The 25282-nt window shown below is 40.3% G+C and overlaps 1 protein-coding gene across 1 annotated transcript; it reads right to left on the bottom strand.

The window, feature by feature from the left end:
- Positions 1–12231: 12231 nt before the first annotated feature.
- Positions 12232–24716, bottom strand: ARL5B (ADP ribosylation factor like GTPase 5B). The gene is made up of 6 exons (XM_063452521.1): positions 24560–24716; positions 18109–18169; positions 17759–17906; positions 15592–15675; positions 14719–14870; positions 12232–13187 (listed from the first exon to the last, which is right to left on the bottom strand). The coding sequence occupies exons 1-6, from the start codon at positions 24603–24605 to the stop codon at positions 13139–13141; spliced, it is 540 nt and encodes a 179-aa protein (XP_063308591.1). The 5' UTR covers positions 24606–24716; the 3' UTR covers positions 12232–13138.
- Between the last annotated feature and the right edge of the window lie 566 nt (positions 24717–25282).

Here is a 25282-nt window from a genome sequence, read left to right as displayed (position 1 = left end):
CAAAATAAAAAATGTTGCTCTATTGTAGGTATGGAATAAAGATTTTTCTCTTCAAAAAATAAGTTAACCTAAACTAAAGCAAAAATACCTATAAACACCTAAAAAAGGGGCAAGTTTGACAATAATTTTTGCCCTGCAGTAGGGTGTGTCTGCGCACAGTTGGCCCACCCATTTTCCTGCCGGTACTAGTTTCCAGACAGATATTAGATATTTCTATGTGAAATTATTACAACGGCCCCTTTACTTTTCAAGCGTTCTTTCCCTCACTGCCTGTAGTGAAATATCTAACAAGCCGTATACTGTATCAAATTACAGCTGTTATTTCATTAAAAAGGTCCAAACTGCCGTACGGGTGTTATTGACTAAGGAATATTTGCTTTAATAAAGAAGCTTCGTATAAAGATATTTTGGTATCCATTCAAGGAATATATTATTGTTAGTCACATAATCATATTTCAGAATACGGTTAGAAGGTCTGCGCAGTTCTGGCTTTATAAACGGTCTCCATTAAACGGTATACATGTTGAGTTGTGAAAAGGTTAACAGCTGTCTTACTATCTAGCACATTCTAGAATTCTAGATGAAAACTAGCCGTTCTAATTATTTTTTTCTAGACGTACTATTTCTGAAGTAACTGCTCCATCAGGTGGTAAGAAATGGAATATTCCTCAGTCAAAAACGTGTAATGAAAACTGACAGTTTTTGCCAGAGTGAGAATTCTAAATAAAATCAAAGTGAATTTAAAATGTAAGATCAAAATAACAGAAAGAAAAAAATTCTCTCAGTCAGCTATGCTTCAATTTCAGCCGCTCTGACCTTAAATCTGCAATTCACCTTGAATTCTCATTTTTGTAAATAATCCTGCAAATCAGTAAAAACGCAATTAAAAAAGTACTTTTATGACTTGAAATTTTTTTAACCCATTGTGTACTCTGATGTGTACCTACAACATATTTTATTATAATATACACTATTACAATTTCTTATATGACGTCAGAGGAATGTTGTTTAGTTAATGGATTTTGTCGTAGTGAGGTAAGGTATTTAGTCAGCTTTTTATGGAGTGCAGGCCTACAGGTAAACAAAAAAATATTATGTCCAAATAGCTAAAATGGTGAACACACAATCTAATCAGTGCCAAAGGCAACAATCCCTGAATTATTATTAAAAGTTCTCTTCACAGTTTTGGATGTTATTTTATGACATGGATTGATATATCTGTACAAGCAGGAACAAAAGGCTTTTAAAGTAGTAACATGGTGTAGTCTATTCATTATACAGTGAATTCTAATGAGTTGAGAACAGTCTTGCAATATTAATCCAAAAATAGGGAATGTTGGAAAGAAATTACACCTTGTATGAGAGAGGATTTTACTCTGTGGAATAATGGTGGGCTTAACCCGATAAGACCATATGGTAGAACTGGATCCCTATATTTGTTTGGTGAGATAGGTGATTTTAAGTAGCCTCATAAAATGTGAAACTGTATTTTTATGTGTACATTGTTTCTTAATCTGTATTGTCCGAAAAGGCCTATTAAGGGAGCGACCCGATGTATATGCGTACAGGAACCAGCAAGAAGGAAGTATTTCAGAAACAAGAAAGCAGGTCGGTGAAGCGAAGATAACTTTTTTCCCCAAATCTCCAAGAGGGGAGGTCTCAGCAGGGGGGAACAGCGGCACGAGGCGACCCGATTTTCTATCTTCTCTTTTCTCTCTGTTCTTTCTTTCTCTATTCTCATTCTGTTCTAATATTCTTACTTCCTTCTTTCACCCTTCCCTTATACTGAAGCATCACTTATCTATACCCATACAGAGAGAATACGTTACCGAAGTCCTACAATCTCATGTCATGATGTTGAATGACACCCAAGTTGTAATGCTATAGAGTAGAACTCCACTTATAACAAACTGTAAGCCTCTCTGTTTATGACTTTGTCGTCACTTTTGGCTTGACCTTTGCAGGTGATAACTTAATACACTAAATGACTATTCTACAAAAATGTATAAATAATTACTCGTTATGATGACTTGGCAACTGCACAAGAGACAACTCACTGACAGGGGTAAAAAATGTTGGCACAGTGTATCAATGTTGTTATATGCCTCATGTACCTCTGTATTTGTTTTGTTTTATTATTGTAGCCTTGCGGAAGCCATGTATGATTCACATTATTATATGTCACGCCAAAAATAAAGAATCCTAAAAAAAAAAAAAAAAGTTCAAAAGTGGGCATGCAAAAATTATTTAGGTCAGTGCTGTCTTTAATATTGCTTTAACTCCGGGCAAGCAATTGCTTTGGGCCCCTCTGGACCCCATAATTTTAGCGTTTTAATAAAGGAGTCTGTTTGTATGCAATGTTTGTATTTGCATGCAGAGATGTGTTTGGATGTAGTATTGTCTTTTAAATGCAGATGTACATTTCTGTGTAGTATTGTTATTTGAATGAAGGGGTGTGTTTGTATATAATTGCAGGGGTGTGTTTGCTTGCTGGGATGTATGCACATACATACTAATATAGATACACTGGCGTACATACCACGGTCGCAGGGGACGCAGCTGCGACCGGGCACGTCACTCCAGGGGGCCTGACCGCCCTGCGGTCCCCTGCGACCATATACCCGCCAGTTTGTTTTGCGGCAAACCGCTGGGACCGCACGTGAAGGGGTCCATCGGGTAGCCCATGCTGTCAGGGCCACTCGATGGAGATGGATTATCAGGGGGCCCCGGTCAGCGCTGGGCAATTTAACAGCGCGACTGGGCCTCCTTAGATAATGTCAGACAGAGCTGGGAGGAAGTGACTGCCCCGGTCACTCCTCCCAGCTATCAGAGAGCCACGCGGGAAGAAGGAGGAGGGACTCAGAGTGGGAACTCTGACTACCATCAGGCTGAGCCCCCACTGGACCCCAGGGAAAGTCACCCTCCTGCAAAAGGTAACAGGAGGGTGACTTAAATATTTTGTATGTGTGTGTGTCTGTATGTATTTGTCTGTATGTATGTGTGTGAGTGTGTGTCTATATGTATTTCTGTGTCTGTATGTATGTGTCGGGGAGTGTGGGGGGCACGGATCAGAGGGGTGGGGCACAGATTGGGCTTGGGGGGGCCCACGGATTAGTCCCGGTCACTTCCTCCCAGCAATCGCCGGGAGGAAAGAGAGGAGGGAGTCAGAGTTCCCATCAGCCTAAGCCACCACTGAACCACAGGGAAGTCACCCTCCTGCATCTAAAAGGTAGGAAACAGGAGGGATACTAAAATGTTTTGTATATGTGTCTGTATTTGTGTGTGCTTGTATGTATGTGTGTGTTTGTGTATGTGTGTCTGTATGAATGTTTTTCTGTTAGTGTGTATGTATGTCTGTCTGTATATGTGTGTCTCTGTGTGTGTATGTATGTATATGTCTGCATGTATATATGTGTGTGTCTGTATGTATGTGTGTCTCTGTATATGTGTGTGTGTCTGCATGTGTATCTTTTTGTCTTCATGTGTATCTTTTTGTCTTCATGTGTGGATGGGGGAACGTATGGGAGGGGGAGGATAGACATATGGGAGGGTGGAGGGGGGGGAGGAACGTATAGGAGGGGTAGGATAGACGTATGGGAGGGTGGAGGGGGGGAGGAACGTATAGGAGGGGTAGGATAGACGTATGGGAGGGTGGAGGGGGGGGAGGAACGTATAGGAGGGGTAGGATAGACGTATGGGAGGGTGGGGGTGGTAGACATATAGGGGTGGGCCCCAGGGCAATTTTCACACCTTAAGTATTATATTTATATTATACTCTGTTATGGATTGGCTGGGACTGGACTGGACTCTTTTTGTATTGTTGTACATAAAAAACTTGTGAGTATATATTTATAGTATTTTTCTTTTCTTTTAGGGACCAATTTCAACGAGCAGAAAGGCACTTGTTCTTGCTGAAGCGCTTTATGTGTGAAAAGTATTTCCTCTTTTTTTTTTCAATCAAAACTGGCACTTGTATAATTTAATCTTGTTACACCTCCCTGGCTGTCAGCCATAAAACTGGTCCTGTTACTTCCTGGTTGTTTAGCTCAGTGGAGCTAAACTCAAGAGGCAAGAACTTGCTCAGATCAATATTATTTGCATCATATGCTTATTTGGTGCAGCAGAGTGACCCCTGTGTGCTCAGAGAAAGGAAACACAGTCACCAACCTGTTGTAGTAAATATTAATTTCAAGTGAGTTAAACAGAGCTTTCTTCACTTCCCTTCAAGCAATTTCCATTAGTTGTTAAAATAACCTCCACCCGGTCCACTACATCACACCATGCCAATCCCTTTCCTTGAATTTTTTTTTTATTTTTTTTATTTTATTGAAACATTGAAACATTAAAAGCAAACCTGTAATAAAATTTACTATTACCAAAAAACCTAGAATCCTTAATTAGGTGTGTGGAGTGTCCCTTTAATACCAGGTAGACTTTATTGCAGCATCAAGATAAAATGAAATAACTCTAAGAGAAGCACTGCATTGGTTGATATTAAGACATCAAGCTTGAGGACTTCAAAGTAGGCAGAAAGGTCACCATAAGGAGTCTTCGTCTGTACTGGAATAAATGTAAGTTTAATTGCTTTACAAATATCTATATTATATAGAAATGTCCCTGAAACTAAAATCAAAAATACAGACACAGAGTGCTTAAAACTTACTTTATTTCGTTTTTATTTATTTTTTTCACCTTCAGCATAGCGTTCCTTTAAGATCCGAACCATATACTGTGCTGTTCATTGTTACACTTTTCCTTTAGTTAGCTGGCAACTTCTCTGTCCATAAATACTTTCCCAATGGTCTCTGCTGACACCCGGGATAAGACAATTTTAAAATGAAATACCTACAGACTGTAAATTCTTTCTTGCCTCAGTATAATCCTTGCATCTGATGGACAGTCGAGTAATAGAATCCATTCTTTATGGATGAGAATGGCGGTCATTGCAGTGGTTTTCAGTGCAATGTTTGTATTTTCTCCCAATATATTATACAATCCAGAACACTGTGCTACATTAGTTTGAGTGACATATTGTCTTCAACCAAAAATTATTACGAGTGTCAGAGAATTATGCTCCAGTTCTAGGGTCTGTCTTGCTTCATACGTACTAGGTGAGAAAATATGGTTTGCGGTTTTTTTTATTATTATTAATTTATTCTCCTCTTTGCCAGTCAATTGATTGTTGGCTGGAGGTAGTGAGAGTAGTATGACAAAATTAACATATTTGGCTTGCAGCTGTTTTTATTTTTATTTTTATTTTAAAAATCAAGATGCAAATAATAAATGCTAAAAAAAATAATGTGTGAATGTTAAAGTACACAGCACAGCTAAGAATTTACTAATGGAGAAAGCGGTTTATATAGGGTGAAACGCGTTTTGGACCAGGAAGACCACCAGTACTTTTTTTTCTTTGAATGCTTAATAGTTTTTATTTTAATCTGTTTCAAACAGTACGTTAAATGACCTTACATATAGCAATTTGTCCAGTGCATCCTTTTCTGCTGATGCTGTGTAAAGAAGGGTAGTAGCCCCCTTAAAGGGACATCAACTAATATACCTTGAGCCAGGTTTTGGGCTCTGTCTAAGGTGAAAAGACAATGGCACATTGCACTTATAAATCTAAACCCTGGATCTATTGCACTTGAAATTCTCCTGCTTCTATTCCCCTCCCTCCCTCCCTCCCTCTTTTCCTTCCCATGTATGAGAAGTGGTTAAGTTACTGCTGGTTTAACCCTTAGGAGTAAGTGTATATTTTTCTAGCGCTCCATGTTTTTTTATCACTTAGTTTCTACTTTTGTACATTGTATTTTGTAGGGGTAGCTGCTACAATATTAGTTCACCTGCACTTTATTGTATTTGAAAAACCCTGTAACATAGAGCCACTTTGGTTTCTGTTGCATGTGTTAAGCTTCGGAGCATAAACTTTCAAAATTTAGCAACTTTTTTTTTGCACCAGTTATACTGAATTATATTCAAAAGCAGTAATGCGCAACACAAGAGTTACAAAATATCTCATAAAAAATGTGCAATTTATGTACCATTTCATTGTAAATTGGGATGATGAAAGCATAAGTATATGGATTCATTCACAAAACACCAATTTGTGTTGAAATGAAAACCTCCAAACTATACATGTTAAGTTCCTTTAACCTTTCCTTGTAAGCAGGGCCGGCGCGTCCATAAGGCGGCACAGGCGGCCGCCTTAGGGCGCACCGGCTCCGGGGGCGCAAGATTTCAGTGACCGGCAGGAGGGAAAACTCTCCCTCCTGCCGGCCACCATCTCCGCCCCCAGTGCAGCAGTACTGCGATCAGGCGCGGCGAGGGAGCTCTAACCTCTCTGCTCTGCTCCCTCGCGGGCTGTCTGCTGATGCCGTGGGAGCCTGAATATGACGTCATATTCCGGCTCCCACGGCATCAGCAGACAGCCCGCGAGGGAGCAGAGCAGAGAGGTTAGAGCTCCCTCGCCGCGCCTGATCGCAGCACTGTCGCACGCCGCCCAGCAGCCCCACTGGACCCCAGGGAATGATCCACGCCAGCTCTCCAGGTAGGGAGGCTGGGTGGATATTATTTATTTATTAAAATAATTTGTGAATGTATGTGATGTGTCTGTGTGTGAGTGTCTCTCTGTGTGTGAGAGTCTCTGTGTGTGTGTGTCTGTGTGTGTGAGAGAGTGTCTGTGTGTGTGTGAGAGTGTCTGTGTGTGTGTGAGAGTGTCTGTGTGTGTGTGAGAGTGTCTGTGAGTGAGTATGTGTCTGTGAGTGAGTATGTGTCTGTGAGTGAGTATGTGTCTGTGAGTGAGTATGTGTCTGTGAGTGAGTATGTGTCTGTGAGTGAGTATGTGTCTGTGAGTATGTGTCTGTGAGTGAGTATGTGTCTGTGAGTGAGTATGTGTCTGTGTCTGTGAGCGTGTGTGTGTGTGTGTGTGTCTGTGAGCGTGTCTGTCTGTGTGTGTGTGTCTGGGAGTGACTGTGTGTGAGTGTATGTGTGTGTGTCTGTGAGTGACCGAGTGTGTGCGTGAGTGAGTGTATGTGTGTCTGTGAGTGACTGAGTGTGTGCGTGAGTGTATGTGTGTCTGTGAGTGATTGTATGAGTGTTGCATGTGAGTGTATGAGTGTGTCAGTGTATGTGTGTGTCTGTCAAATCAGTGAGAGTATCTTTGTCATTGAGTCTGTGTGTGACTATCAGTGTGTCTGTCAATGAGTGTCAGATCAGTGAGTCTCTGTGTTTGTCATTGAGTGTGTGTGACTGTCAGAAGAACACAAAGGGACAGGGAAGGGAGGGGACTAATAATGGACGGGGAGAGGGGCTGGTTAAGAGGCACATAGGTGAAGATGTTATTTTTGAATGGGGGGGGGGGCGGAAAAATACATCTTCGCCTATGTACCCAAAAATCCTTGCACCGGCCCTGCTTGTAAGTGTTATCCTACAACCCATGAACCAGTTTAGTAGCCCTTCTCTGAACTCTCTCTAAAGTATCAATATCCTTCTGGAGATACGGTCTCCAGTATTGCGTACAATACTCCAAGTGATGTCTCACAGTGTTCTGTACAATGGCATGAGCACTTCCCTTTTTCTACTGCTAATACCTCTCCCTATACAACCAAGCATTCTGTTAGCATTTCCTGCTGCTCTATTACATTGTCTGCCTACCTTTAAGTCATCTGAAATAATTACCACTCAGATGTAGATCAAATATTCTGTACTCTGCCCTTAGGGTTTTATGCCCAAAATGCATTAACTTGAACTTATCCACATTAAATGTCAGCTGCCACAACTCTGACCCCTTTTCTAGTTTACCTAAATCATTTGCCATTTGGCTAATGCCTCCTGGAACATCAACCCTGTTGCATATCTTAGTATCATCAGCAAAAAGACATACCTTACCCTCAAGATATTCTGCAATATCACTAATAAAAAATATTAAAGAGCATTGGTCCTAGTACAGATTCCAGATCATATGCAAGTTTTAATGTACTGCCCTGTTCATAGTTTAAAGGACCACTATAGGCACCCAGACCACTTCAGCTCAATGAAGTGGTCTGGGTGCCAGGTCCATCTACGGTTAACCCTGCCTGCTGTAAACATAGCAGTTTCAGAGAAATTGCTATGTTTACATATGGGTTAATCCAGCCTCTAGTGGCTGTCTCATTGACAGCCGCTAGAGGCGCTTTTCACTGTGATTTTCACAGGGAGAAGACGACCGCATCCATAGGAAAGCAATGATAATGCTTTCCTATGAGACTGGCTGAATGCGCACGGCTCTTGCTGCGCATGCGCATTCAGACGATAATGTCGGGAGGAGAGTCCCCAGCACAGAGTGTTTAACCCCTTCCTCCCACTTCAGCCCGGCAGGAGGGGGGGGGCCTATTAACACTATAGTGCCAGAAAAACAAGTTTGTTTTCCTGGCACTATAGTGGTCCTTTAAATCTATTCCGTATATAATTTCTCTACAGACTTAATTTTTGCATCTAAGTTAAGATAAGTAGCTAATTTTTTCCAGTTATTTTTGTCTAAAGTTTACAATCCTGTTTTGAGAGTCCATACGATAAATCTAGCGTAATGAAGCTGATTTGATGTATAGATCATGCCCCTGCAGTATCACTGCTCAGAACTCTGCCATTTATGAGTAAAATCACATTGTTTATGCAGTCCTTAGACACACCTTCCCTGGCCAAGGCTCACACAGCCTGCCAACAAACTCTCTGTAAAGAGAGATCTAATTTTTTATTTATCTTATCCCCTGCTGTTATATAGTCTGCCAGAACATGCAGCTTGTGTGATTAAAGTGTAATAATCAAAACAGGTGATTTCTAAAACTTCTAAAGTAAACACACCACACTTTCACATCTACAGTGGGACGATAAAATCATGATGGCTGCCCCCTCTTTATAAAGCAATTAGTGCTTAATTAGTAACACGTTATGCATCCCTCCCCACCACACAGTATATTCTTGCATCCTTTATTCAAACTTTAAAATATATGAAATCTAATACCTCAGTCCTTGCATTAAGTTGACCATTAGAACCCCAGAGGGTGGGAGACCAGTTTTTCTTCACTCTCGACTGGCTGCAGGCACACCCCATGTGACTTACGCGTTTTACCCTACTTTTGGGCCCAACTTGGAAGGAAATAAAATATCCTTCCATATTCATGTTTCCAATCCCTTTCAATCCATTGTTGCAAATTACTGCATACTGTGTTCTGTGCATGCAATCAAGTCATATGCAAAACTGCATTATGACATAAAATGTATAATAGATTTATAAGTGGGGGGGTGTCTAAAAACACCAAATAAAAATATTGTTAAAACTGCCATTACTAATTAAGATATATATATGCAAAATTAATCCCTATTCCAAAAAGTGTAAAAGTTTGAAATGCAATATATAAACCATAAGCTGCTAAAATGTTTACATTTTAAAATCCCCTCCATTTCACACCTGGCAAGTTTCCTCGTAAAATCTCCCCCTCTCTTTTCACTACATAACTATTTTATACCACAAGAAGACAGATAAAAAGGATCCTGATGGTTTTTCCTTGAAATTTGTTGATACGCTGTGATCTTTACACCCCTTAATATTATAAATATGTTCCTATAGGTGCTTTTTCAGGCATCTCCCAGTGCTATCTATGTATTAGAGTCCACCAAGACAACTGTTACAAGTAATACAAACATTTATTCCCAACACTATAGTGCCATAACCCCTAAATAGATTTATGCCCCTCTTTTTGCAAGAGCGATAACATTTAAAACATTTTTTTTTTAACTGTATACTTACTTTTTTCCAGCAAAGGGAACCTTTGTTGCTGCCTCCACAGTGATATTGTGGCTGTTTCGCTTTCTCGCTGACCACCCTATCCAATGATCCTCATAGCACAATGCTTGTGTCCAATGAAATGCTTTTCAAAGGATAGTTTGTACAGCATTGATGACTATGGAAGATCCCACAGGATCCTCCAAAAGTTAAGCCAATTCTCTGCAGGGTATTGACACTTCACGATGGCGGCAGCTCCGCCCAGTGTCAAGTGTAGGAAAAAGACAGACAAAGTAGTCTTTACTTTGTCTCAGTAGATCTATTGACCGAGCTTGAATTTCTGAAATCTTATCTGTATGAAATACCCAATTTACAGGGGGAATGACAGTGCCGCTTTAGGGTGAAAATAGACAAACAAAAAAAAAAAATAGTTGGCTATGCTTTCACTTCGGCTACTCCGGCTTTATTGTATTTTATTTCACTCTGGCTCACTGGTATTTTAATTCACAGGACACAAAGGATCTCTTCCCCCCTATTCAGTAAAATGGTCAGATTAATCTATGCATTAGGTTTAATGATGCCAGTTACTTTTGTTGATTTAGTTTTCCAAGTTAGGGTTGGTATCGATTGTTGTGTATATTAATCATTAAATTGCACCACACCATATTCAGCAACACTAGATGCTTTATGCATGTGAGAAGGTTTTGAGAACCCTACCCTCAAGTCAACAATCTAGTAAAGAGATTTGTCGTCCTTTGGTAAATACAGACTTCTATAAATGTTTACTAAAGATTGATAAAGCCTTAGGATAGGATACAAGTCATTTTACATGCTTATTTTGAAACCAGGCTTTATTTTATTTCCAGAGATCCCAGATCCCCAAATGAAATTCACTGAAAGGCTGTTCATTGGCGCTTTACCTACAGGGAACCAGCCCTGGAATAATTTCAGATGTATTCATTCAAAATTTAGGCAAGAATAACCAAATTGGAAAACTTCTCCAAGCCAATTCTGTTTCGAATTTGGCGATTTTGGCCTTCAATTTATTTACCTTGGATTCATGGTTGTTCTCATTTTAGTTAATAACCCTTGGGACACTATACACTGTACGGATGCTCTTCCTGTTACTTTTAGAAGAGGCGTATACTGACATTATGTGAATATAAAGAGCCTGGTCCTATCACAGATACCATAAAAAGACACAAAGAAATATTTTATGTGAAGGTTTTGTAAGGGGATGTTTTCAAAAGGCGAGAACAAATAAATCTGAACATGAGTCAGTCTAGGACCAGGTTTTAATAGTTTAATATAATGAAACGATCAGTGGATTTCATAGTGGGGAATGCCTTTACCAAGAGACATCACTTTCAAGAACAGAGAGTGTTGGAGGTCTTAAAAAGGAGATGGTTATGCATCCTTCCCCCACCACACAGAATACTAAAGGAACACTAGTCACCTAAATTACTTTAGCTAAATAAAGCAGTTTTAGTGTATAGATCATTCCCCTGCAATTTCACTGCTCAATTCACTGTCATTTAGGAGTTAAATCACTTTGTTTCTGTTTATGCAGCCCTAGCCACACCTCCCCTGGCTATGATTGACAGAGCCTGCATGAAAAATAAAAAACTGGTTTCACTTTCAAACAGATGTAATTTACCTTAAATAATTGTATCTCAATCTCTAAATTGAACTTTAATCACATACAGGAGGCTCTTGTAGGGTCTAGCAATCTATTAACATAGCAGGGGATAAGGAAATCTTAATTAAACAGAACTTGCAATAAAGAAAGCCTAAATAGGGCTCTCTTTACAGGAAGTGTTTATGGAAGGCTGTGCAAGTCACATGCAGGAAGGGTGTGACTAGGGTTCATAAACAAAGGGATTTAACTCCTAAATGGCAGAGGATTGAGCAGTGAGGCTGCAGGGGCATGTTCTATACACCAAAACCGCTTCATTAAGCTAAAGATGTTCAGGTGACTATAGTGTCCCTTTAAAATCTTCATTAAAATAAGAAAACCATAAATTTATGGAGGGTTCCATTGAGTATTTACCCTTCAATGCCAATAACATGTATTATTTATTTATAAAATATTTTACCAGGAAAGATACATTGAGATTTATCTTGTTTTCTGTCCAGGCTGCAATGGTTTGCATCAATAACTTAACCCTTCTATATGAATTTGTCTTCATTTTAATAACTTGTTATTTATTCTTAAAGCATTTTAGGTTTATTTCACTCTCTGTTAATGGCCAAAACTGGGGAAATGTGATGCATTTTTAAAACTATGCACGCTATGGTCATCAGTGTTAATTTTGTTGACTAACAATTTCAGTCCAATATTAGTCGACTAAACATTTTGAAAGGTCAATACCTTGTTTTATATGGAAAGTCCCAACCCCCTGATTACACAAATAAAGATTAGCATTTTTCATTCTGTGCCTTTTAATGCTAAAATATTATAAACCAAATAAAAAAAAAAAAAAAAAAAAACAACTACAACATATAATACCCCCAAAAAGCTAAATTATAATTCAATTCCTTACAGGTAAGAATCCATTGCCCTATTTGCCCTCCTTACATTAAAAGTTTATTCTAGCAAAAACTTAAAATAGGAAACTGCTATATTTCCGAGGTTTCCACAGTGCATTAGGAAGGGTCTGTAACAAATACCCCTTCTAACAACACTGAGAATTTTAAGATGTTATAAGTTCAATTTCCTAGAATGCAAACAGTAGGCTTTAAAATAAAAAAAATACATTTCAAATAAGACTGCAGTTAGTGATTGGGGTAAGCCGTAAAATGTTATATGAAGAAGACAGATTAAATGTACAATAAATAAAATACCTTGAGTACCAGGGAGAGGGTTGCACATATCCAGACACGCAAGTGTTAAAAAGATCAACATTCCATACTCTACAATGATATGCTGATCAATAGCTTAAATGACTAAAAAAAAAAAAGTGTAATATATTTAAATAAAGTCATAGCACATGGCTGTACAGTATAATGCTCTCTCTGACATCTCCCAAAACATGGTACAAAAAAAAAAAAATTAAAAAAATACATATATATCTTGACCCATTAAGTATCCTTGATGGAAAGAGTTGAAAACAACGGCAGTGTTTGCATTGATTTGACTCTGGCTGTACAACAGATGAACTGTTAGATATATATATAAAATATTTTTTTGTTCATTGAGGTTGTTTATGGTTCATGGAGATCTATTTCAGTTCTTTTCCAATACGCCTGCACTTGATTCAAGTGTGGCTGAGAGAGAGAGCGATTGAATTTGTTATGAATCAAGCATCGTGATATTGTAGGGTACTTGAGGAGACTGTTTAAGGTCACAGAATAAATACAAGTCCTGTGTGTTGTACCATGTTATCTTACTCCAGTTCTGCAAGTCATCCATTCAAGGCCTTGGCATAATCTGAAGACAAAACAGAAAATGTGTTCAGATATGGTTTACATGGGGAATCTGAAAGCATGATAGTAGCAGTCAACTGTATAATTATGTAAAAGCAAGCACTATATGAATCAGGACTGCGCCAATATTTTAAGCACAATTTAAAAGTGAAGCAGATGGATACTTGCAAACATGTCCCTTACACAATCCCTGAGGTCAGGATAATGGAGTAAATATCTACACACAATTAAAGTGGTACTTCAATACCATAACTACTATAGCTTAGCTTAAAAGGACATTGTAGACCGTGCAAAAGCTTCATCTGAGTAAAATGGCTATAGTGTATGGAGCACCGTAGTGTTATCCTTCCATTCAGTGTTAAACCATTTTTAATATCTTAAATGCTAAATGAGAATCCACAGATGCCCTCTGTGCTGCATGGGCTAATGAGTAAGTATTGGCCTGAGCAGCAATTGGTGACAGTGTCGGTTGACTGCTTTAGCCTATCACAGCGACCCTTTACTGGTATAAATAGTTACAGCCAGGAGGAAGATTTTTTTTCTGACTTAGCTATAACTCTAGTTGGGGCTGGGCTGTGGGCAGCCAGGGACACCTAGTGTTACACTTCTTGAAACTTAGTGGAGGGACAGCGCAAGGGGCCTCCAAGGACCAATTCAATGAGCTGTGTTTGTGCATGCAAGATGGAATGCAACACCTCCCAGGCAAGAGATGTGCAAGAAGAAAAAAAAAAGGCAGCCCTGTAACTCCATCAAAGGCAGCTCAAAAAGCACACCTCCAAAGTTGCTTGTTAAAACGGGATGCCCCCTGACAGCAGCCCCACCAACCACACCTATCAAAAGAGGAAGGAAAAAAAAATGTCATTCCTGCCTACAGGATAAGAAAGAACTGAGCTTACTCCATTTCTCCAGGTATTTATGGCTAAGGGCTTATTATACGTTCAAGTTTATTTTGGGAAGCTACTTGGCCCATACATATGAATATCCCTACTGTACTGCAGCTGTAAGCAGAAGGAAAATGGCTAGAGAGTCTACAGGGTCTCTAAGTATTTATTTGCTTGGTGGCTATGGGAGCAGCCCCTAAATGGTTTGATTATAAAGCACACCCCACTCAGCTTGAGACAATCACACATGTGCCTGTTTGCAAATTGCCAAAAGGGTTAACAATTGACCTCTCAAAAGGGTTACGGTAAATAGGCATGGTTGAATCCTCAAATAGCTAACCTCTTAGAGCTGCACATTGCTCATGATGTACATACGGCAAAAGAATGAGGAACAAAAACTATCACAATGTTGATTCCAGCTGAGGAGGTGGGCCTAGAGTACCAGTGAATCTTATTTTGTTAAAATTGCTTGAAATCAATTTGACAAGAATTAAAACTACACCCCACAGCCTCCTAGTACTAGCACTACTATAATAAGCCATGATGATGATGATGATAGTACTTTTTAGAATTTGTAGCTCACAAAGCTGGGGATCTGGTGTTGAAGTAGCCTGACTTAGACATACAGATGCACATGAAAATTTAATTACTCACCCCTCTCCTGTGAGGGCACAACAGGACTGGATATGCCATGGGTGATCCTTTATAGAGCTAAGGGTGAGGTATTTTGAAATATCAGCTGCCGACATACACCCTTTCATGTCCTGTTTGTTTGCAAAGATAAGCACAGCTGCCTTCCTCAAGTCCTAAAAATATAAAATTTGCTTTATTCACAGCACATAGAACAGTAACCACTGTAACATATATTTGAAATAAGTTGCAATAAGTTGGTGTAAAATTGGAATTTAAAATGCCTTAGTATAAAACAATCAACTGCAAAGGCTGAGGTTTATATGAAAAATATACAAATACATCTTTGTAGACCACGCAAGAAATTCAATTACGGTACATGCAAAATATTTTAAGTGACCATGTTTCTTATGGGGTCTCTGTATATATTGCAGAGAGCTCTGCTACACTGGCCTGGCACCTAGATTAGATGAGATGGGGTAAGGAGATAATACCTATCTGAAACTCATACATCTGTGTCACTATCTTCATATCCTTGCAGATGAAGCTACCATTTCGTGGAACACAGCGAGATACTCCACAGATCATTTTGTGCACACCACACACCACACACCACAACATGCCACAGACAAGCATTGCACATTAGGTTAGTTAGTATTTACATCAGACACTACAAGTGACAGCTGAGAGGAGTGGTGAGATGCCTTGCAGAAACTCATTGAATCTCTGCTATTGGCACATGAGTAAAATGTATATGCTTTGTTTTATGTACACGTAACATCACCATGTAGTAGTGTCAAACATGCCTAATGAAGTGAATAATGCTACACATGAAAATGTTGCTTAATTTTAAACACCAACCATCAGAACACCCAGACAGATGTTAAAGTGCCTCACCTCATGTGCCAACATTCGGTATAGCTCTTCTTTTGTAATTGAAAGTCTCTCTCTGTCCGTACTATCAACAACCAAGATAATGAACTGAGGACACAGAACAAGAAATCTTGTTAAATGACTTGCAACTGTAAATAAAAGTAGTTGTCAATATAGCTGAGATCACAAGTTTTGTCATGTAATGATGGTTATGGAGACCCCCAAAGAGTATACCGTCACTCCAGTAAAGCATACATACCTACACATCTTCTGTTTCAAACAATGGCAACTTAGTTCAGATACTGCAAAGACTAAATAACTGCAACAATCACATATCCAACATGATAGTCCAGATTAGGGATTTGGATGTTTTCCTTTCTTGTACACAAGAGAAACTACTCTAGTAAGTACTTAGTCTGCCTCAAAGATCCTGAGATAAAGATGGTGGTTTATGAAGGCTAGGAATTACCCTGTGCGGGTTCAAAACACGTTTCACTGCTCAATTCTCTGCCATTTAGGCGTTAAGCCACTTGTGTTTCGGTTTATGTACCCTAGCCAAACCGCTGCTAGCAGAGACTAACAGCCTACACGAAAAGAAAATTGTTAAAGTAACACTATAGTCACCTAAATTACTAAATAAAGCAGTTTTAGTGTATAGATCATTCCCCTGCAATTTCGCTGCTCAATTCACTGTCATTTAGGAGTTTGTTTCTGTTTATGCAGCCCTAGCCACACCTCCCCTGGCTATGATTGACAGAGCCTGCATGAAAAAAAAAAAACTGGTTTCACTTTCAAACAGATGTAATTTACCTTAAATATTTGTATCTCAATCTCTAAATTGAACTTTAATCACATACAGGAGGCTCTTGCAGGGTCTAGCAAGCTATTAACATAGCAGGGGATAAGAAAATCTTAATTAAACAGAACTTGCAATAAAGAAAGCGTTTATGGAAGGCTGTGCAAGTCACACGCAGGGAGGTGTGACTAGGGTTCATAAACAAAGGGATTTATCTCCTAAATGGCAGAGGATTGAGCAGTGAGGCTGCAGGGGCATGTTCTATACACCAAAACTGCTTCATTAAGCTAAAGTTGTTAAGGTGACTATAGTGTCCCTTTAATTTTAAATCAAATTTAACTAAGTTTTTAAAGAGCAGGAGATGAGAAATTCTGAATTGAACAGAATTTGCAATACAGGAAGTGGAAACATTAGATGAATTTACAGGCAGAGAGTTGAGCAATGAGACTGCAGGAGCATGTTCTATACACCAAAACTGCTTCATTAAGCATGGGGGGGGCAAAGTAATTTTGGTTTACATGGTTGCAGTAATGTATTGACTGTTATTTGAGGTGACACATTTTTCTAAGAGACAAAAGGTGCCAGCTGATGCATTTCTAGAAGTCCTCACTGTGGATATGCATTATCTATTACAATGCTTTTATGTCAGCTGATGAAGTAGTGTTAAATGTCAATAGATTCATGTCAAGCGGGTGTATGACTTCATGAGAGGTTTTTTGTTTTTTCTACCATTCAAACAGGAAAAAAGGGGGAGGGGCACAAAAACTAAAAGTCTAAAATCAGCTGAATCTGAAAGAATATGAGAAACACCTAAAATTTTTACAAAATCATTTATTCTTTTAAGATATAATCAAAGGCAATAGTAAAAGCATTTGTAAAGCTTAAAAGCTACTGAAAAAAAAAAGGCAAGAATTTCTTAGAACCAAGATAGTTAACTAGTAACAAGGATATTTTCCATTGGATACGTATATATTGTGAAATACAGCACACTCATTGTAAATCAGCTTTACAGTTTATCACCTTCGTAAAACCACTTATCCAATGGAAAATATACTTGATAGAAAAGAAAAAAAAAATATGTACATATATAACACCTTGAGAAAATAAGATGATTTATAGATTGTACCAGGTAGCATAAAAGTTATCATGGAAAAACAAATTAGCTAACACAGAATGAGATAAAGAGTCTACAAACATGTCTGTCATCATTACTGCGTTTTCAAGTATGCATGCCAGTTTGCTCAGAGGCTATGGAAAGAGCAGTGGGAAAAAGATTCTGTACACAAATAGCTAGACAGTCAGACAATAATATAAAGAGGCAGAAATATCAAATACTATACTAAAAGAAAAACATGAATTTTGATCTACTCACATTCCTTCAAATAAAATTCCTACCTCTGTATTTGAATAATAGGTGTTCCACGATGAGCGCAGAGATTCTTGGCCTCCAATATCCCACATCAGAAAATGTGTATTCTTAACTACAATTTCTTCTACGTTGCTTCCAATAGTCGGAGATGTGTGAACAACTTCATTCATTAAACTGTTAAGATAAATTAGAAAAATAATATGGCAACAATTATTAAAATAAAATCATCACCTTGCACTACCACAAATATGGGTACTATATAATGTTTCAAAATACCCAACTAGGTGGGCTTCCACTTGCAACCTTGGCACTGCTCCTAGATAATTCGCATAACTGCCACCCATGCTGCCCATGCTAGATGAAAGAAAATACTTACAATTGATAAAGGATAGTAGTCTTCCCTGCATTATCAAGTCCCACAATTATAACTTTGTGCTCTGGGGGAAAATAAAAATAATTTATCAGTATAAATAGAACAGTTGTTAGGAAAAACAAACAAAACACAATGTTACATTTTTCTGTAGAAACCGTAAAATGGTAAGAGCGTAATAATCGCTGTTCAAAAATGTATAAATATTCATTAGCATTCAAATGGATGCGGCTATAGGGGGGAAAAAAAAAGCATTGAAGGAGCAGCACTATTATATAAAGAATAAACCTACATGACATCATACCTATGATTACTCTCATTTTTCATTCACTTGAAATACCAAAGAAAGCTAAAAACACATTTAAAATGCAGTGCAAAAACAACCCTATTTCTGTACTTCTTTCCCATTCCAATGGAACCCCCTCCTCCTAATGTCAAACACCTACCATGATATGCATAGTTTGGTCTTAATCCTGACCCCAAACTCATATTGACCAGTCCCTTTAACTCCAGCTAACATATCATTACTTTTACCCCTAAACACCTAAAGAATTCATGCCACTCTGGCATCTACTTGCTTTTCCACTACATGCAAATATTAAGACTGATTCCACCAGAATCCAATCATTGCATACAAAGATTTAGAAATGTCATGTAAATTAGATCGATAATGATCAATTTCATTTAGGCAAGGCTAAACAAGCCAGGACTAATTTCATCTTTATGGTTTCAAATGCAACATTTGAGCATTCTTTAAAAGGAAAGACAGGATAGATCCTCCCAGGTTGTTAAGGACCACTATAGGCACCCAGACCACTTCAGCTCAATGAAGTGGTCTGGGTGCCAGGTCCCCCTGGTTTTAACCCTGCAGCTGAAAACATGCATTCAGAGCGGACGTCGGCAGGGGGAGGAGAGCACCCCAGCGCAGAGGGAGCCCGGTGCTAGATTAATGTAAGTGGCTGAAGGGCTTTTACCCCTTCAGACCAACGGGAGGGGGGGGATCCAATAACACTATAGTGCCAGGAAAACGAGTTTGTTTTCCTGGCACTATAGTGCTCCTTTAATTGTGAAACAAAAGGGTTTTATGTACCTGGTCCACAAAGGTTTTCTGTGATTGATGTTTATGAGAATGCTATATTAAAGGGACACTATAGTCACCCAGACCACTTCAGCTAAATGAAGTGATCTGGGTCCCAGGTCCCTCAGGTTTTAACCCTTCAGATGCAAACATGGCAGTTTCAGAGAAACTGCTATGTTTACATTTGGGGTTAAGCCAGCCTCTAGTGGCTGTCTTCCAGACAGCCACTAGAGGCGCATCTGCGACGCATGCGCATTCGGTTCCTGTGACGTCGGAGCTGACGTCAGAGTGGGAGGGGAGGTCACCAGCGCCGAGGGAGCCTGGAATAAGGTAAGTGGCTGAAGGGGTTTTAACCCCTTCAGCGCAACAGGAGGGGGACCCTGAGGGTGGGGGCACTCTCAGGGCACTATAGTGTCAGGAAAATGGCTTTGTTTTCCTGACACTATAGTGATCCTTCAATAATTTTAGCAAGTTGAAACATAACAGTTGCTTAGCGAAAATGTTTGTGTTCACTTTGACACAAATACCCTATGGGGGTACACTGAGTGACTTGCGTTTATTTTTTATATATACTGAATTTAATCCCAAGTACTTTTTAAATTAGGCTCTAATTGTGATTGCTTGTGGAAATGCCTGAATTACAAGATAAACACACAGAGACTTACACTTTTTTACATAGCTTTGCTGGATGCAGTAGCAAAATTTGCCACAAATACACTTAAAAAGGACACCACAGGCACCAAGACCACTTCAGCTCATTGAAGTGATCTTGGTGCTGTATCCAAAGCCCCTTGACCCTGCAATGGTAATTATTGCAGTTTTTTTTTATAAACTGTGATAATTACCTTGGTGGGTTAACTCCACCCTTCAGCAGCACAGGGAATGGGGGCACTATAGTTTACGTTTAATTAAAAAGGTAGAGACACCAGCATATTTATGAATCATTTGCAAAAATGTCAATTAATTCCCATAAATGAGTAAAGTAGGGACTTTTAGTAATTAGTAAATGTGACTACTACTGTGTGAATCAGCAATTAAAGGACCACTATAGGCACCGGGGTCCATCTAGGTTTAACCCTTTTTGATGTAAACATAGTTTCAGAGAAACTGCTATGTTTACTTATGGGTTAATCCAGCCTCTAGTGACTGCCTCATTGATTTTCACAGGGAGAAGACGCCAGCGTCCATAGGAAAGCATTGATAATGCTGTCCTATGAGACTGGCTGAATGTGCGCGCGGCTCTTGCCGCGCATGCGCATTCAGCCGGTGACGTCAGAAGAGTCCCAGCGCCGAGGGAGCCCTGCGCTGGAGAAAAGGCAAGGGAATAACCCCTTCCTCCCCCTTCAGCGCCATGGGAGTGGGACCCTGAGGGTGGGGGCACCCTCAGGGCACCATAGTGCCAGGAAAACAAGTTTGTTTTCCTGGCACTATAGTGGTCCTTTAACCCATACTAGATCAGAAGAGGAGATTTAGTAAACAATTGTAATGAATTCTGTAGCCCCATTAAATTGGAACAATGTGTTTTAAAGCTTTAGTCACGTAGGCAAATTTATCGCAAACATAGATTACAGATTAAAAGGGCTACTCCATCCACCATTACCACTTCAATAGTTTCAAGTGGTCATGGTGATTGGCGTGTGGATCACATCCAGAGAGATTACTTTTTGTGCTGGGGGCTAGTTACACTCCAGGCACAAGTTTGGCAGTCAAGAGTGTCAAACGTGAGTTCTGTAAAAAAAAAATTTACACCTGTCAGCTTGCTCTGAATTTGACTGGACCATGGAAATGGAGACATCAAGCAGGTTGTGGAGATTAGTGATTGGGAGCTTTGCCCGTCTCTGGAATCCAGTTATTGCTTATATTATAAAGTAGAAGTGGACTACATAAGTGCAAAATTAATGCTCAGTTGAATCTGCAGATGTATTCACAATATGCTAGAAAAGATGACGATACAACCAACTTTCTGACAAAAGCCATAAATCTTTTGCTTAATCTTCAGGTATGAGTAAAAGGAGAAAAAAAATTAAATTAAAAAATCAGCCTTAATAATAGGCTTTGTGTACTCCACAGCATCACTATAGAAAGTCATTCTTGGGCTAACAATAGCATTGCATATAGAAAACAGTGTTCTTAAATGTTAGACAAATAAAATGGCAACCTTGCAAGTAAGTTCTAGATTTCCCTGTGCTCAGCCAATTCCAGTGAAATGGAGAATACAGGTATCCACAGTAATTTGCTGTAAGGCACTTGAAACCGGCCATGTTGATACACAGATGGGTAATTTTAAGCCTTTTCCCAAGTTAAAAAGTCAGTGTAGCCAATATAATTATGATCTAAGTCACCAATAAAATCTCTTGTAAAGTCCACAAAACAAAAACATTTTTTTGAGCTACACATCTTCTCAGAAGATCCGTCAAGCTACCGTAACTCATCCTATGTTATTTTTTGTTACATTTAAGGTTTTTTTCCTGAACTTTGTACCAAAACCAGCCAATATGGAGAAATCCTCAAACTCACCTATAATCAGCTTGGCTATTTAAACTTATCCTATAGTGCCAGGAAAACAAACCCGTTTTCCTGACACTATAGGCTCTTGGAGTGTCCCCCACCCTCGGCGCCGAAGGGATTAAAACCCCTTCAGCCACTTACCTTAATCCAGCGCCAGAGGCTAACGCGCATTCAAACCTGCCCATAGGAAAGCATTACTCAATACTTTCCTATGGGGTATCTTATTTGACGCTGGACTCTATGAGGACGTCCAGCGTCAAATAAGTGCGATTTACTCAGTGTAAATTGCGGAAGCGCCTCTAGTGGCTGTCAAAGAGACAGCCACTAGAGGCTGGATTAACCTTGCAGTGTAAACATAGCAGTTTATCTAGGGGGACCGGGCACCCAGACCACTTCATTAAGCTGAAGTGGTCTGGGTGCCTCTATTGGTCCTTTAAGTCTCACATTAACCATTGTGCCATTCTGATTTCAATTTTTAGTTTATGGAATAACTTTACTTACTCTCATATTGAAAAATAGCTTCAGGATATCTAGTGACACAATGTTCACAGTAGAACGAAAGGTAGTTGCAAGATTAAACTAGTTTTTCAAAAAAAAAAAAAAAAGCTTCACATACAAGATTTTAAAGAGCTTTGTTTCCCATTAACGAGTTTCAGAGGTAAACCATCTAAAATGCAAGAATCAGGGAGGCTTGTGCAAGATATTAATGAAATGTTTAATCCCCCAAATCATTATTGAAGCCATAAAAACATGATTAAGTGAAAGAACCGTGACCAGTCAACAGTATTCAATGACAGGTAAGCTTTACTGGAACGTTACATTTATTTGCACAATGACTGTACTAAAAGACTAGGGTCAGCCGAGTAACCTAAATACAATGTAAACAGGGCTAAATGGAAAAGAATGTCAGGCACACATTAAACACATTTACAATAAAAAAAGAATGTATAGTATCCAATAGTTGGAAAAAAAAAAAACAAGGGTATCACAACCACACTTGGGGCTTGCCAGCTGGCAAACACAAAGCAGTGCCAGGTCATTTAAGGTTCTGTCAAGGATTAGGTACTATTTATATTATGCACTGTATTGGAAAACTCAGAGTTTGCATATAGAATAGTTTCTACATTTACAGCCTTAACACAACCACACACATTGAATAAAGATGCACTCTAGACATTGTGTTATTACACAGTGTATACCAACTTTGTCATATACTGTCAAACAGAAATACAAATCAGACCAACTAGAACCTATGGCAACTCTTTTGAGTAGAGAATTCAAAGCTGTGTTAGTGACAAAGTTAATGATGTGACAAGATGATCACAATTTTTGACTGGTGCCCCACTGTTTTTGGGGGGCCCAAATATCCCAACTATGAAAACTCAAAAGAAAGTGAAATAAAATGCTGGCTTCTTCAGGACTGAGCAGAGATACTTGTTTGGCTAAAATTCTCTTTTTGTCACACTCCAAGCGTTAGTTGATATAGTGGGGGGGGGGTCAGTAGGGGAAAGTGGAGGAGAAAAAAAAAAATGAAGGAAGGAAAAATGGACCTCTGTTTTGGTGCTCCATCTAAAAATCACATCTTTGAAGTCAGTTTTATTAGAATTAAACCACAGAGAATAACAGAAGGCTTAACAATAGAACAAGAAATATATACAATGCAACAGTTCAAATACACACTCATTAATAGATACAGCACCATGGCTAGTGGTTTTATAACTAACAGGTACAAAGCAAACTGGTAAACTTAGATGAGACACCAACAGCCCTCTAACACTCAAACCTGTATAAATAGGAGGGGCAATCTCAGCCCACCCTTAGCTGCTCTTATTATTACTAGCAGTTGTACTACAGCTCCCATAATAGCTGTCAAACAACTGGAGGGATGGGGTGAGTTGGGGAGATGCAGGGTGGGGGGTCAGTTGGGGAGATGGGGGGGGATGCAGGGATGGGGGTCAGTTGGGGAGATGCAAGGGGATGCAGGGATGGGGGTCAGTTGGGGAGATGCAGGGTGGGGGATCAGTTGGGGGATGCTGGGATCAGTTGGGGGATGCAGCTATGGGGGGTCAGTTGGGGAGATGGAAGGGGATGCAGCTATGGGGGGTTAGTTGGGGAGATGGAAGGGGATGCAGGGATGGGGGGTCAGTTGGGGAGATGGGGGGGGATGCAGGGATGGGGGATCAGTTGGGGAGATGGGGGGGGATGCAGGGATGGGGGTCAGTTGGGGAGATGCAAGGGGGTCAGTTGGGGAGATGAAAGGGGATGCAGGGATGGGGGTCAGTTGGGGAGATGCAAGGGGATGCAGGGTGGGGGGTCAGTTGGGGGATGCAGCTTTGGGGGGTCAGTTGGGGAGATGGAAGGGGATGCAGGGATGGGGGGTCAGTTGGGGAGATGGGGGGATGCAGGGATGGGGGTCAGTTGGGGAGATGGGGCTATGGGGGTCAGTTGGGGAGATGGAAGGGGATGCAGGGATGGGGGGGGCAGTTGAGATGGGGGGATGGGAGGGGGGATGCAGGGATGGGGGGTCAGTTGGGGGATGGGGGTCAGTTGGGGGATGCAGGGATGGGGTCAGTTGGGGGGATGCAGGGATGGGGTCAGTTGGGGGGATGCAGGGATGGGGGTCAGTTGGGGAGATGGGGTGCAGGGATGGTGGTCAGTTGGGGGGATGCAGGGATGGTGGTCAGTTGGGAGGGGGAGGTGTCTTCCTCACTCCAGCTGCTACAGACAGATTTCCAGCATGCAGCATCATGGGAAACGTAGTCCACAACCGCTGGAGTACCAAATGGGCGGCATGCCTGGTGTGAACAAATACGAGGTGGGTCATAGTGTGAGTGAGGTGCAGGGATTGTGGGAGTATGAGTGCACACTCACCTTGATTGCAGAAAAAGTTCCACAGCTTGGCGAATATGAGGCCCATGCTCGCAGCGTTCCGTCCGCTTCCTGTGTCAGGGCATAGGGCTGTGAGTGTGAGCTCAGACCGCCGGCATGCACCGCGCTGTCCGCCGAGCGCTCTCTCTCTCTAACACACTCACACAGCTGGAGACTCTCACACACACACACACTGACTAACTGACTGGTAGCGGGAGCTGCGCGCGCACACTACGCTCCCGACCGCTACCCTGCGTCTGACGTTACACACTACGTCACCGCCGCTGCCTGGCTGCTCACTGGGAATAGAACCCCAGGGAGAAACAGGAGAGACTGCAGGGTGGGGGGGCGGGGGCTATACCATAGGGCACCATGCAGCCTGGCTGGGGAGCCTGGGAAGTGGAGTCCATAAATAAAATGGAGGGCAACATGTCAAACATCACACACATACACAATGTTTTTGTAAATTTCTTTGTCCTGATAAGAGTGGAAACCATAGTCATAGGCAGTAAATGGACTGAGGTTGTAAGGAATTGCAAATTTTAGCCCAAAATAGCAGAGCAGGGAAAAAATAATAAGATTATTCACGAAAAGTATGAATAATAATACTTAAATAGCACCGTAACGTAGAAATACAATGGTATAGGTACTGCTCACGGTTTAGATTCATGGGCCCCACCTGTAATAGTTAAAGCTGATATATTTATCCTATATTCCACGCCACAC

The sequence above is a fragment of the Pelobates fuscus genome, chromosome 4 (genome assembly GCF_036172605.1).
Source record: "Pelobates fuscus isolate aPelFus1 chromosome 4, aPelFus1.pri, whole genome shotgun sequence".
Taxonomy (NCBI): domain Eukaryota; kingdom Metazoa; phylum Chordata; class Amphibia; order Anura; family Pelobatidae; genus Pelobates; species Pelobates fuscus.
This window is presented reverse-complemented; position numbering and strand designations above follow the sequence as displayed.